This window comes from Portunus trituberculatus, chromosome 21 (assembly GCF_017591435.1).
Source record: "Portunus trituberculatus isolate SZX2019 chromosome 21, ASM1759143v1, whole genome shotgun sequence".
Classification (NCBI taxonomy): domain Eukaryota; kingdom Metazoa; phylum Arthropoda; class Malacostraca; order Decapoda; family Portunidae; genus Portunus; species Portunus trituberculatus.
In genome coordinates this window covers 17,244,733-17,258,717 of record NC_059275.1, presented here as the reverse complement: position 1 = coordinate 17,258,717, position 13,985 = coordinate 17,244,733, and the positions used below count along the sequence as shown (strand labels likewise).

Sequence of the window (13,985 nt, the reverse complement as noted above, 5' to 3'; positions counted from 1 at the left end):
CAAGAGTATTTGTTCACTGACTTATTTTTATTTATTTATTTTTATTTATACCATGTGGGCTTTTCTCGGGAATTTCTGTGCTAAAGGGGGTACTTTTTTCGGGTACCTCCTATCTCAAAGCCCATCCGCTAGGAAACCGTTGCCCTGAGTGAGGAAGCCCAACCTACACTCGGACCGTGGACAGGATTCGAACCCGTGCGCTTGGAGACCCCTCAGACCCCAAAGCACGCATGGTTCCTGATGTGTCTTTATTGTATCATTATTGCATCAAGTTATATACTTTTCTTTCTTGTCTTTATTTCTCTCCTTTTGTTTTCATAGTGTTGTGTTGGTCATAGCTTCAAAATATTCATTCACATACTCATCCCTCCCTCTTAATTCTTTTATGAATCTGTATTGTATTATTATTTCATCAAGATTGTGATGACTGTTTATTTATTTTGTTTATTTACTTACCTCCGTGACTGAAATTAGTAAATGTTTTCATCCTAATGTGAAGAAAGTGAAAGGGTTTGTGCAGATTGACTCATTAGGATAATTAACTGAGTAAGATCTGTTATATCACTTTACTATATATTTTCAGAATGGAAATATGGACCCTAAAGTTTGTAAGCTTTAAAGTAATAACCTTGACATTGGGCATTGTAATTGTAGCACCAAGAAAATTATAGTTTGTGTGTTGATCTGAATGAGTGACTGAATGAGGCACTGTGGCCTTAGTGGGATCTTATGATGCTGGGCCACTTGGGACAACCAAATCACAGGGCAAGGGATGGAAGAGTGTAGTGCCAATTCTTTGTTCTCTTGACTATCCTTGTGTGTTGTCAGTGTTGCATGGCCTGGACTGTGGAGAGTGTGGGAGGTCAGTCACTGGTTGAACAATGCTGGTTTTCTCTTCCTTTTTAATGTGCTGTAGCAGCTGATTGGCAGCCATAAAGATCTCGAAAATTGATACTCCTCTCTTGAAGTTATCAGGAAGGGGATAGTTGTCTGGAAGGTTGAGTCAAGTTGATGGATGGATGAACTGAGTTTTTGAGGCATTGAACAATATGTACTTGTTTATCAAGGATGGACAGCCAGCATATAGAATCACCTTTATAGGAAGTGTCTGTTTTGTTTTTTGTGCCATTCTGGATGTATTTCTTGATTATTGTATTCATCCTCGTCTATTTAAGGTGGGCTTTGTGAACGCCATATATCTTTATGCACTGTAATCCTGAAAGTACAACTGTTACTGTACCTATGTGTGGGAGTTATATACTGAATTATATGTTAAGGTTACAGTGGATGGTTTCAGTTGCTTACCTTCTTGGAGTGTTGAATTGCCTTTCTTCTTGGGCATGTCAATTAAAATATAGATTTGGACTCAAGTTTGGGTGTGTTTTTAGGGAAGATAATGATGGACACAATAGATGTACAAGAGACAAGTGATCTATTGTAGTGATGTCTGACAGGACCAGCCAAAGGAAGCTATTACCTAATTTATGAGTGTTCAAGAATGTTTTTTTAAGAAAGTAGTTTATTCATGAATGGGGATTAAGAAAGAAAACCAAGAGTAGTGGAATGTGTCTGTATGATAGTTTACCTTACAAATGTTATTACCAAACAGTGTTCCTGATTCATGCTGGAGGAGAAGTGAGCCAGGAATTGTGTGCATATGAGTCTTTATTGGCGTAATGCGTATATACACATGAGAACAATCCGAGAACTAGCAGTACTTGCGTCACTCAGGTAAACACAACCCTTGGTGAGGTAATTAACTAGTGTGCACAGGTGTGAACAGTGCAAAGAATTATGATGAATGTTAGTAATTTTGGCATTCAATTGCTTGTATTCCTTTGGTACTTTCTTATAGGCAGCTTTCATTAGTGTTACATTTTCAGTTGTGTTATTCTGTTGGAGAGGATAAGTTTTTTTTAGAACATTAGAATACATCAATCATTTTTCAGACAACCATCGTGGAAAAATAATAATGTTTTCAAATGTGTTCTTTGTAGTGAAATCATGTCAAATTTCTAATTGTGAAAGTGTTTTCAGCACACAGTTAGCTTCACAGATGGTAGAAAATATATTTCTTTCTTCCTATGATAATAATAATAATAATAATGATAATAATAATAATAATAATAATAATAGTAAAAGCAACAATAATGATGATAAGGAAGATAACAATGATATGTGATAATAGTAATAATGAATGGCATTAACAAAGCTTCCCTATAATAACTATCTAGTTTGCAGTATTCTCATACTACTCTAGGGTGTGTATTTTGTATAAAAATATGACCTATGACCTAAAGATAGTGGTAAATAGTGCACTGAGAGGCCAGCTCCAGCACAGAGAGAGAGAGAGAGAGAGAGAGAGAAAGAGATAATGGAACACAGAATTCTCACACACAGAATAACAACATAGTGTTTTGGTGCAGCACATGACACAGCATTATGGTGCAGGTAACATTGTGGTGCAGCAGTGATTTAACCCACACTTAACACTCCACTTTGTTAGGCAACCACACATTATTTTGCACCAACATAGAGACATAATTTATTTACCTAATGCTGTGCTAAATAATGTACTGAAATAACCACATTGCATTTTTGTGACAGACCTAAGATTTTGACGAAACGAGTCACCCACACACATTTACTTCTAAGAACTATGGACACAGACTAGCAAACAGACAGTGTATTTACAGTTTGTCTTCTTTTACACATGTAATTCATTATCGTCAGTTGAATGGGAGGCAGGGTGAACATGGAGGTCTCAGAACATGGCTATCATGGGGTCCTTCTCCTCAACAGTGGTGGTGCTGGCAGTGTAGTCGCTGGGGTGAGAGTCTACCTCCTCCAGCACTTCCTGGATGTTGTTAGGTCGTCTGTGTGTCTGCTTGGTGTGTCCTGTTACTGTTGTGGTATTTTTCTTAGTCACTGGCGAGGAGTTTGCATTCTCAGACTTAGTATTTGGTTCTGTGATGTTGGCAAGGGTTACATTCCCCACCTCAAGTGTTATATTGGATGGAGCAAAGTGGTGTATGTGCTCTGAGCCATACCCTCGGCTGTAGGATTCAGGGTTGTATTCATCCTCCACATAGGTTGACTCTCCCTCATCAGATCTCTTTGCAAATTCTGAGAAGTCCCTGAAGTTTGAGAAGAAGTCATCCACATAATTAGTGTGAGGAGGGGACGGGGGTTGTACAGCTGGAAAGAAGCCAAAGTCATCTCCATGCAGGAGGTGGTCATAGTGCTGGTGGCCATTGGTGTCCTCCAGGTCATAGAAGGTTCCTCCACGGAGCACCTCAAAGTTCCCTGATCCCAGGATGGAGTTGTCATGTCCAAAGTGTTCCTGCTCCCGGTGGAAGGGGCGGCGGCTGGCGGAGAACGCTGCGTCAGGCTTGATGTGGGAGGAAGTCTCTCTCACTGGTGGTCCCTGGTGGTGTAGCTCCCTGAAGCCCACTGGATCCCTTGGGGTAGTGTTGGGCCGTTCCCTGAACCCTACACCCCTTGTGAGGAACCTACTACCTCTTGGCCCTGGGGCATGGGGTGGGATGGGCCTTGAGGGAAAGAAAGGAGCTCGGGAGGAGGGTGAAATATGGCCATTAAATGAGGGATAGAATCTTTGTCCGTCAGGCTGTAAGTAGTCTGGCTCTTGAGTGTGAGGTGGGTGATGTCTGTCCTCCCTTCTCAGCTCAACAGGGGAATGATGACTTGAGAACTGGCTTGTAACATGTGCTGACCTACTGACGGTTGGCGACTGTCTGTGCCTGGGTTGCAAGCGAGGGAATTCAAAGTTTGACACTGAGCTGAAGTAATGAGGGAGTTCTGCAGGAGAGGTGTCCATGTCAGTATCCTCGCGTGGCTTTCGGCTGTGAGGAGCGTGGCTCTCTGTCTGAACCCGATGCACTCGCTTGTGTGGTATTAGTGAAGCAAATTGAGATTCTATTGGATCCTCTTCATCTTCATCTGGCACCCCTCGCCGTCTCCTGGTCTCCATATCTGAGTTGAGTTCGACATCTTGAGTCTTCTGTGAGGGAAGAAATAAAATATTAAGAGAAATTCACTTGTATTTGTGATGATGGAGATCTATTTTGTTTCCCTTACCTCAACTTCCTCCTCCTCCTCCTCCTCCTCCTCCTCTTCCAGTTATTCAGTTTTTAGTGTTTTATAGATCAAGACCAGAAAATATTTAGCATGTTCAGGAGTAAGTGGGTGAGTCTTGAGATGGGAGGGTGGTGGATCAGTGGTGCTAGTCCTCAAGTCAGAGAGAGAGGGAGAGAGGGAGAGGGAGAAAAGCATGTAGTTTACTCACCTGTGATAAAAGGAAGAGAGCAGGTAAAGAAGTAACAACGTCTAGAGGATCGGCTGTAAAATGCAAACAAAGGCAGTCAGTCGGGCATACCACAGAGAGGGAGAGAGAGAGAAAGAGATAGAGTGAGTCACCACCAAAGTCACAAGATTTAAGTCAGGAAGTCGGTCTTAATACAACAACCTGAGTTTCTATAAGCAGTGCATTATTATCCATCCAATCGCCTCACAACACTACTACAAAACCCATGCCATGACCACCAGCCCTGTGCCTTCAGTGTACTGTGGCAGGGGTGAGGCAGAGCAGCAAACAGCCCCTATGATTGAAAGGTGTTTTCTTGATGCATTTAATTGGATGCTGTTAGTAGGAAGTAGGAACAGGAAGAGTAATGAATTAAGAATTATTTTTAGATTTTATATGAAAATTCTAAATCACAGTAACAAAAATATAGTAATATGCAGTGTCCTTTCAAACTGGTAGTCATTGTAATACTATGCAATGGTAACCAAGATCTCTATGTTATTGTAATTCTGAGAGCCTTGCAGTTGTAACCAAGAGAAACCTAAAACTCAGTGTAAGTAGCTAAGAATCCTGTGATCTATTGTAATTCTGATGACCTTACAACAACAACCAAGAGTCTATTCAATACTCGAGTCATCTAACACTCTGCCCTGCCCCTTACACCACTACCTTGGCCCCCTGATACCCCAATACCAATAAAGGGTCACTATCTTATAAAAGTACCTGTCTCAATGTTCTGAGTGGCCGGGATGCGCTGGGCTGCACAAAGTCCCTCAGACGACTGACTATACCACTGGCAAGTCCACTGTTAGGGCGCTTTGTTCTGATGCGTTGAATGCGATAGGGTTGAGGATTGGGTCTAGAGAGCTTAGGGTTTGGAACAGTGTTAGGGAAGAGTACATGTGAAGGCGCAGGAGGGGGAGGAGGAGGAAGAGATGGTGGAGTAAGAGTAGGAGGACGAGAAAGAGCAGGATGTTGAGGGAGAGGTGGAGAGGGAGAAAAAGTTAGAGGATTAAGAGTAGGAGGAGGAGGATGTTGAGGTATTATAGGCCTGAATCCTTCGGTACTAGTGAGTTTGTTAGTATGGGGATTCGCTGTTAGTTGCTGATCAAAGTTGTCGTCGATGCTGTCCTTGTCCTTGTTGTTGTTTAGATTATCAAAACTGTCATCACTCAATTTGTCAGAGTCGTCATTGTTGCTGAAGCGTTCAAAGTCTTCTCTGTACAAATTGTCAAAGATGTCGTTGTATTCACTGTTATTGTTGTCTGGCGGAGGAGATCTTTCTATTGCCTTTTGAGAGATGGACAGGAGATCCAGAGGGAAATCATGCAGCTCACTCACTTGCTCAGGGAAGGAGGGAGTCTGGGGAAAGCTGGGATTCTGGGGGAAGGGAGGATGGCTGTCGTCAATGGGCCCAAATTCTACTGATGGAAAGTTGATGGTTTGCATAAAACTTCCGGCAACTGAAATGGAAATAGATGGATTAGTAGCTGCCCAGGTGTGTGTGTGTGTGTGTGTGTGTGTGGTGTGTGTGTCTGTGTAACAAGATATATGGAAAAGCTTCTATTCTGAACTTTTTTTTTTTTATGTGTGTGTGTGTGTGTGTGTGTCTCTCTCTCTCTCTCTCTCTCTCTCTCTCTCTCTCTCTCTCTCTCTCTCTCTCTCTCTCTCTCTCTCTCTCTCTCTCTCTCTCTCTCCATCCACTTACCATCTGTCTTATCCACATCTTCCATTGGCCCAAACCCACCAATGGATGCAAACCCTGGGAAGTCGGCAGGTTTACCCACAATGAAGCCACTGCTGCTTTCTGGCACGGTGTCTGGGGAGGGATTGGGGGAAGGTGAACCAATGGGAAGAGAGAAGTTAGTTGGTCAGATGACAGTGTATGCTTTCCCTGCTTTGGCTGTCTTTGTTAATAATGAGATCACTTTAGTAAACTGTTTGAAAGGGCATAGAGAGAAAGAGTTTCAGGTTAATTTAATCTTTGCTAGCTTGTAGAAGTGTGTTTATAAAGAAACTAGTTACTATGGCTGTGTTTTGTTAATATTAAGATCACTATTTGGGTAGACATAAAAAAAGAACATTAATTTCATCTATGCCAAGCTATAAACTTATGAAAACAGATTATAATTGAAAAAAAAAAAGGTTCTTAAGAAATAATGATTATGGGAAAAACTGACTATCAGTTAAACTAAGATTACTACTGTGTTGCACCACCAAGGGGAGGTGTATTTGTTAAAGAAAAACAAAGAATTCATAACTTGAGGTGATGGTGACAAAGATGAGGAGTGAGAAGAGATGAGGATGTGAAATGTAAGGAGGAGGAGGAATAGGAGGAGAACTAGAAGTGAGAAGAGATGTAAGGAGGAGGAGGAGGAGGAGTGAAAAGAGATGAGGATGTGAAAAGTAGGGAGGAAGAAAAAGAGGAAGACTAGAAGGAGTGAGAAGAGACAGAGTAGAGATGTAAAGAGGAGGAGGAGGAGGAGAAAGAGCAGACATGGACCTGAATAGAAAGTGAAGTAAGAAAGGGAAAAAAAAAATCAAAGTAAAAATCCTGAGCTGGAGGACATGAAGTAGCAAGACTCTTTCTCTGACTTTTACTCATGTTTCTCCTCACTTGACTTTCTGCCTTTACAAACTGACATGAATGACTCGTGATTTCCCTTCTATCATGTCATTCATAGCTAAATCTTCAGCTTCATCTTGCATTTATTCATTCATTTGTTTATTCGTTTATTTTATATAAAAAAAACTATATAAAATCAACATTACAAGAATATGATAAAATATATTATTATTATTATTATTATTATTATTATTATTATTATTATTATTATTATCATCGTTATTATTATTTCACCAACAAACAATTCGCTCTTTTCGTCTTTAACTTATGAAATGAACAATTGACAAAATATTCGCCTTTATTCACCTGTAAAACACTCAACATTTAACGAAAATAATCAAACATTTTATCTATACACCAGCCAGACAAAGCAACACACACACACACACACACACACACGCTTGACCACGCTTTATTGTAGCAAGAGTAAGCAAAGCACAGGTGGCCATATATACCCACAGCAAGACCCGGCAGTGGCAGTAAGACTAGTAGTAACAGTGGGTAAACTCTCTCTCTCTCTCTCTCTCTCTCGCCTGCGGTGCGTGGTCGCTGGTTACTGCTGCGAGATGTGCGGCGTTAGTTAGTTAGTTAGCAAGAGTCCGTACTGCTTAACTTCACATGTGAGTCTTGTATCCTTCTCCAGTCCAAACGCTCCTCTCCCCTCACGAGATTGCCTTAGGGTCTATTATGGAGTTAGTGGTATACAGTAGTTGTAGTAGTAGTAACAGCAGCATAGTTTTGTTACTACTAATAGTACTACTACTGCTACTGTTACTGTCACTACTACTACAACTAAAATCATTACTACTACTTCTAGTACTACTACTACTACTATTACTATTACTATTACTACCATAATTGCTGTTCTTATTGATGTTATCTTTGGGTCATAACGAGTGGCAGAGGAGGGGGCGAGGAGGGTGGAGATTGTCACCCAAGCTAAACAAACATCACACACACACACACACACACACACACACACACACACAGATATAAAGACCGACAGATGGTCAGAAAGACAAAGAGATTGACAGACAAAAGCAAGACACACAGACAGACAGACAGACAGATTAAAGAAGAGTAAACCTATTACTATATTCATCTTTATTTTCAATATATATATATATATATATATATATATATATATATATATATATATATATATATATATATATATATATATATATATATATATATATATATAATTGTGTAACTTGTGGAGTCAGCTTTTCCATCCATCTGTGAGTCAAGTAAGCGGTGCGTGAGTCAGTTGTGCAAGATCCAAAAAGCTGTTGTGTTCCGTGAGTCACTTGATGTCCATGAGTCACCAGGCGCAGTGCTCGAGTCACCTATTGCAGTACTGAGTGAGTTGCACGTCTTTAGTCAACTGTAGTTCGTGAGTCAGCCAACACGTAGGTGCTCGAGTCATCAAGAGCCGTGAGTCATGACTGAGTTCTTTGAGTCAACTACAGTGAGCCGTCAGTGAGTGGCCACGGTTATCTTACCGAGCGAGTCATCCAGTAGGAGCATTCTGCGGGTCAGGGGAATGTCCAGCTGTCTGGTGGCTCGGGGCAGTCTCTGGTTCTCCCACAGCACGTGTCTGGGCGCTCGGATCGATGAGGACGGGGGCAGTATGTGAGCAGGAGGGGACGGGCCAGGCTTGAAGGCAGGGATATGATTGGGGTGACGGTGGCGCTGACGTGGGGGAGGCCTGGCAGGTGCAGGGCGGCTGGGGTGAGGGCGAGGATGAGGCCTGGGGTTCCCTTGGCCGAGGCCTGGATGAGGTCTTGGCTTCCCATCCCTCTGGTTGGGGTGAGGCCTGGGGTTCACCTTTCTCGGGCTGGTGTGAGGCCTGGGCTTCCTCTCCCTTGGGCTTGATGGCTCGTAGGGTCTGTCAGCGAAGGGTGAGAGTAGGACCGCCACCTCCTCCTCATGCAGCGCCACCACCTGCTCTGAGTCATGTGTCGGGTCTTCGCTTCCATAATCATAATGAACAATGATCTCTCCAAACTCCTTCCCGGGGAGCGGAAAAGAGCCTTCCTCAGGGATGAGGTGGCGCTCCCTGCGGGGCTTCACATGCTCAGCCCAGAAGTGGGAGTCATCAGAGTGAAAATTCACTTCACCCCCATACCCGACGTCCCTCCGAGTGCGTCTAAAGGAGGGGGGGCGCTTTTGGTGGGTCACAGCAAAAGGGGATCGAGGAGGTGATGGCGGCCGGCCGTTGGGGAACAGCCGTACGACAGCCTGCGAGGGATTGTCTGAGCCCACCGTTGTGAATGGTTGGGATCTTAGGCCCTGGTGACGTGGAGGGTTGCGAACCACGCGGCGGTCCTCACTCCTAAACAGGCTGTGCAATGAGCTCGGCATGCGGCCGTTGTACGGTGACCTCAGCAGGTTGTCAATGGCGTCACTGATGCCTACCTGCCGGCCCTGCCGCTCCTGGGCCGTCGCGGAGACTCCATTACGCCGCCTGATGCCCACAAGCTCAAATGCATTTGGCACCACGAAGGGCACAGCGAAAGGGTGTGAGGAAGTCTGCCCAAGGATGTGCTCCCGCCTGCCCCTCACCTGGCCAAGCTGTGCCTGCCCACGCCCCGCCACCCCACGCTCCTGGTTAAGCAAGTTAGTAACTGAAGCTGGACTCGAACCTTCTTCAGGAGACACAAAGATGTGTTGGGTGCTCCCCGCGTCGTCCCTCGGTGCTGCCGCTGCTGCCACGTCTCGCCGTTGTCGGGGCAGCCGTGCTGAGTCGAAGAAGGAGTCAATGTCCGAGAAGGAATCAAACTGCTGTCCCGTGAAGGAATCAGAGGAGAAGGGCTCCTGCCTCTCTTGAGGCTGGGAATGGAGGGGAGGATTGGAAGAAGTGAAACGAGGAGGAGAGAACCGAGGAGGAGGGTCTCGAGGGGCCTGGAAGAGTGATGGAGGGGAAGGACGATCAGCAGATGGGGGATCAGGAGAGCGAGGCTCCTGCTGAGGGCGGAAGGATCCCGGAGGAGGTGAAGAAAACCTGGAGGCAGAAGAGGAAAGAGAGGGGCGAGGAAGAGGACGACCAGGGGAAGGAGGACCAGGGGAGCGAGACTCTTGCTGAGGACGGAAAGATCCTTGAGGAGATGAGGAAAATCTGGTGGAGGAAGAGGAGGAGGAGGAAGAGAGAGAAGGACGAGGGGGAGGACGAGATTCCCTGGGATGCCCCGGGGACTGCCTAGCTGGCCTGATGTTGATATTGCGCAGCAGGAGAGCCTGGAGGTGGTCGTTGTCGAGGGCGCCGCCATAAGGGCCACTCAGAATGCTATCGATGTCTGAGGTGATGCCGGCCTGTCTTCTGACTCTTCCTGCAGGCGGCGACAGGAGCGGGGCAGTGGATGGTGGGAGGAGGAGGAGGGATGGAGAGAATAACGTCAGATGATTAAGAAGCGTGGGGTCTGAGGCTGTGTGTGCTGTGTCAGTCGCTCATGTTTGCACGTGCAGTACTTCACCCCATCCTCATGTGTGCCTCTCGTGTGTCCATGTGTGAGTACTCTGAACCAGTCTTCTCGTGTGTGTGTGTGTGTGTGTGTGTGTGTGTGTGTGTGTGTGTGTGTGTGTGGCAACCTCCCTCTTTACTCATCACACCTACATGTGTATCTTTATATGTACAAATCTACGTGTCAAGGGCTTATTTCACACAAACACACACACACACACACACACACACACACACACACACACACACACACACACACACACTCACTCTGAACAACACCAAGCAAACCAAGCGGGTTTTTTAGATCACCTCAACACATTTACTCGCAATACAGAATTTCCATACCCATTTTTGTCACCCTTCAGTCCTGTTTACTTCCACGCTGCATCCCTTAACCCCTTCAGCACTGGGACGCATTTTTACCACGAGTTTTGGATACGATTAGATTATTTTATTTACATTAGAGAAGGTCTACCGAGGTCAGGAGATTGATGGCCAGAGTCTTCACTTTTTTATTTCCCACTTAAGTTTCTGAAAGTGTATAAAATCGCTAAATAGTAAGCAGAATGAATATGGAAAGGCGTCATCGCACTGAAGGGGTTAATCACCTCGCCTTTCAACTGGCGCACACCATTCTCGTAATGTAACTTTCGTGTCCTTTTTATTTATTATCCTGACGTGTTCATCTTCATGTTACAACTTACAACCCTTAACCAACTCCTGCTGCACCACTTCACACCTTCATTGACTCACATATAGTGTTTTACTACCGTTAAGTCCTTTTTGCTTTAATACATTTCCCTTCAACCTCACATCTTCAGTACTCATAAATATAACTTCCATATCCTTATTTTACTGTCTTCAAGTCCTGTTTGATTCCATGCATTCCTTACAATACTTCTCTTCAGTTACCTACCGCATGTCTTATTTACTTATTTACTAAGCTCAAGTCTTGTTTATTTTCCATGCATTCACTAAGTCACATGTTCATATATAACTTACAGATCCTTATTTTACGATCTAAAGTCCTGTTTGATCCCATGCCTTCTTAATCAACTACACTTCTCTTCTTTTCATTAGCCTCAAGTCCTGTCTATTTTCCATGCATTCGTGAAGTCACAGGTTTAATACTCATGATATAAAGTTTCTGTATCCTTATTTTTAGTACCTGGAGTCTCGTTTGATTCCATGCACTCTTAACCTCTTCAGTACTGGGACATGTTTTTCCCTTGAGATTTGTGTACGATTAGACCATTTTATTTACAATAGGAAGGGTCTATGGAGGTCAGAAGATTAATGGCCACAGCTTTCACTATTTCAATACCCCCTCTTGAGTTTCTGAAGCTGAATAAAATCGCCAGATTGTAAGCAGAATTAATATGGAAACGCGTCATGGTACTGAAGGGGTTCATCACCAATTTCTCTTCTTGTCAACCTCAAGTCCTGTTTATCTTTCATGCCTTCGCTAAGTCTCGCCAATCTAGCTCATAAGTCAACCACATAATGTTAAGCGAGAGGAACAAGGGAAGGGTGGGCGAGGGTTCGTACTTGTGAAGTCTCCTGTGAACTCCTTCGTCGGGAGGTTGTCAGCGAACCCCGGAGGAAAGCCATTGCCGAAGGTCTCCCGAGGCGCCACCACTGCTTGTCTGAAAGGGAGGGAGTGATGGGGCGGGTGTGTGTGTGTGTGTGTGTGTGTGTGTGTGTGTAGGTGAAGGTTAGGGTGTTGGAAGGGCGTGGATAAGAGCAAGGTATGAGATATATTGCTCATTACGCACGCACACACTCTCTCTCTCTCTCTCTCTCTCTCTCTCTCTCTCTCTCTCTCTCTCTACTCACGTCGGTCGGTGCTCCAGGATTCCATCTGTAAAAAGAAAGAGAGAAAGTTTCAGGGCAAGACACAACACACGAAAAGTTAAAGACACCTGGTGGACTGTCACATTGCCCTCCTCCTCCTCCTCCTCCTCCTCCTCCTCCTCCTCCTTTCTCGTCTTCCTGCTCCTCCTACTCGTTTCTCCTAATTTTTTTCATTCATTTTTATTTTTTCTCCTCTTGTCTCTTTGTTTACTTTCCTCCTTCTCTTCTTTGTCCTCTTTCTCTTTCTCCTCCTCCTCCTCCTCCTCCTTCTTCTCTTTTCTCTTCTCATTTGTTTTTTTTTTCTCATTAAACTTCCCTATTTTTTTAATCTCTCTTCCTTTTTTTCCCTTTTTCCCTTTTTTCCCTCGTCTTTGATTTTTTTCTTTGTTTCACTTTTGTTTAATTCCTCTTCCTCCTCGTCTTTTCCTCTCCTCTTCTTCCTCCTCCTCCTCTTCCTCCTCTTCCTCCTCTTCCTCCTCTTCCTCTTCCTCCTCCTCCTCTTCCTCCTCCTCGTCGTCGAAATGTATATATTTACTGTTAACCACAAATAAATATGCAGATAGATACTTACAAGAGAGAGAGAGAGAGAGAGAGAGAGAGAGAGAGAGAGAGAGAGAGAGAGAGAGAGAGAGAGAGAGAGAGAGAGAGAGAGAGAGAGAGAGAGAGAGAGAGAGAGAGAGAGAGAGAGAGAGAGAGAACCACTTATGTATGTGGCGAATGACTTACTTGTGTGTGTGTGTGTGTGTGTGTGTGTGTGTGTTTTTTATTGTTGTTGTTGTTGTTGCTGCTATTGTTAGAGTAGCATAAGTAGTAGAAGTAGTAGTAGTAGTAGTAGTAGTAGCAGCAGCAGTAGTAGTAGTAACAGAGGTAGAGGTAGTAATAGTAGTAACAGTGCAGTTAGTAGTAGCAGTAATGGTAGTAACAATAGTAATAGTAATGACACAAGCCACCTCAAGACATCCACAGCTAAACGTGACACGATAACAAAACCACAACACTGTCGAACAAATCAAGCAAAGTCACTGAACGCATTTCTTATTCTTCCTCCTGTGCCTCATAAAACTCTCACATTATGATTTCTTCTCTTCACGTTGCTGACTTTCATAACTCAGGCTCTTTATCATGTGTGGAGGGAAGGGGGCTGAGTGAGGAAGTGAGTGAGCGAGTGAGCGAGTGAGGGGGGTGAGTGAGTGAGTGAGTTATTAAGCCGGAGGGGAAATGGGAAAGGTATGGTGTTGCCTAGAGGAAGTATGACTGATATAGGATGTGTCTTAATCAGTGTGTGTGTGTGTGTGTGTGTGTGTGTGTGTGTGTGTGTGTGTGTGTGTGTGTGTGTGTGTGTGTGTTTTGGTTAGAGGGTTGAGTAGTATGGTAGTAGTGTTAATAAAGCTGCAGTAGTGGTAGTAATGGTAGTAGTAGTAGTAGTAGTAGTAGTAGTAGTAGTAGTAGTAGTAGTAGTAGTAGTTGTTGTTGTTGTTGTTGTTGTTGTTGTTGTTGTTGTTGTTGTTGTAGTAGTAGTAGTAGTAGTAGTAGAAATAGTAGTAGTAGTAGTAGCAGTAGTAGTAGTAGTAATAGTAGTAGTAGTAGTAGCAGTAGTAGTAGTAATAGCAGCAGTAGTAGTAGTAGCAGTAGAAGTAGTAGTAATAGTAACAACAACAATACCAATATCAACATTACAACCACAAGCACAAACCACAACCATAGAATCCTTCCACACA

General features: G+C 44.0%; 1 protein-coding gene across 2 annotated transcripts in view; it reads right to left on the bottom strand.

Annotated features, from left to right (window-relative positions):
* Nucleotides 1-1,647: 1,647 nt before the first annotated feature.
* The window catches only part of LOC123507032 (serine/arginine repetitive matrix protein 1-like), a 35,968-nt gene continuing 23,630 nt past the window's right edge, over nt 1,648-13,985 (bottom strand). The window contains exons 2-7 of one of the 2 annotated variants that reach the window (XM_045259535.1): nt 12,250-12,274; nt 11,962-12,059; nt 9,599-10,282; nt 6,033-6,143; nt 5,048-5,787; nt 1,648-4,021 (exon numbers count right to left, since the gene is read on the bottom strand). In XM_045259535.1, coding sequence (XP_045115470.1) covers nt 2,765-4,021; nt 5,048-5,787; nt 6,033-6,143; nt 9,599-10,282; nt 11,962-12,059; nt 12,250-12,274 — 2,915 coding nt within the window. In that variant the 3' untranslated portion in view covers nt 1,648-2,764. The remainder of the gene's footprint in view (nt 4,022-5,047; nt 5,788-6,032; nt 6,144-9,598; nt 10,283-11,961; nt 12,060-12,249; nt 12,275-13,985) is intronic. The other variant, XM_045259536.1, reaches the window with a different exon arrangement.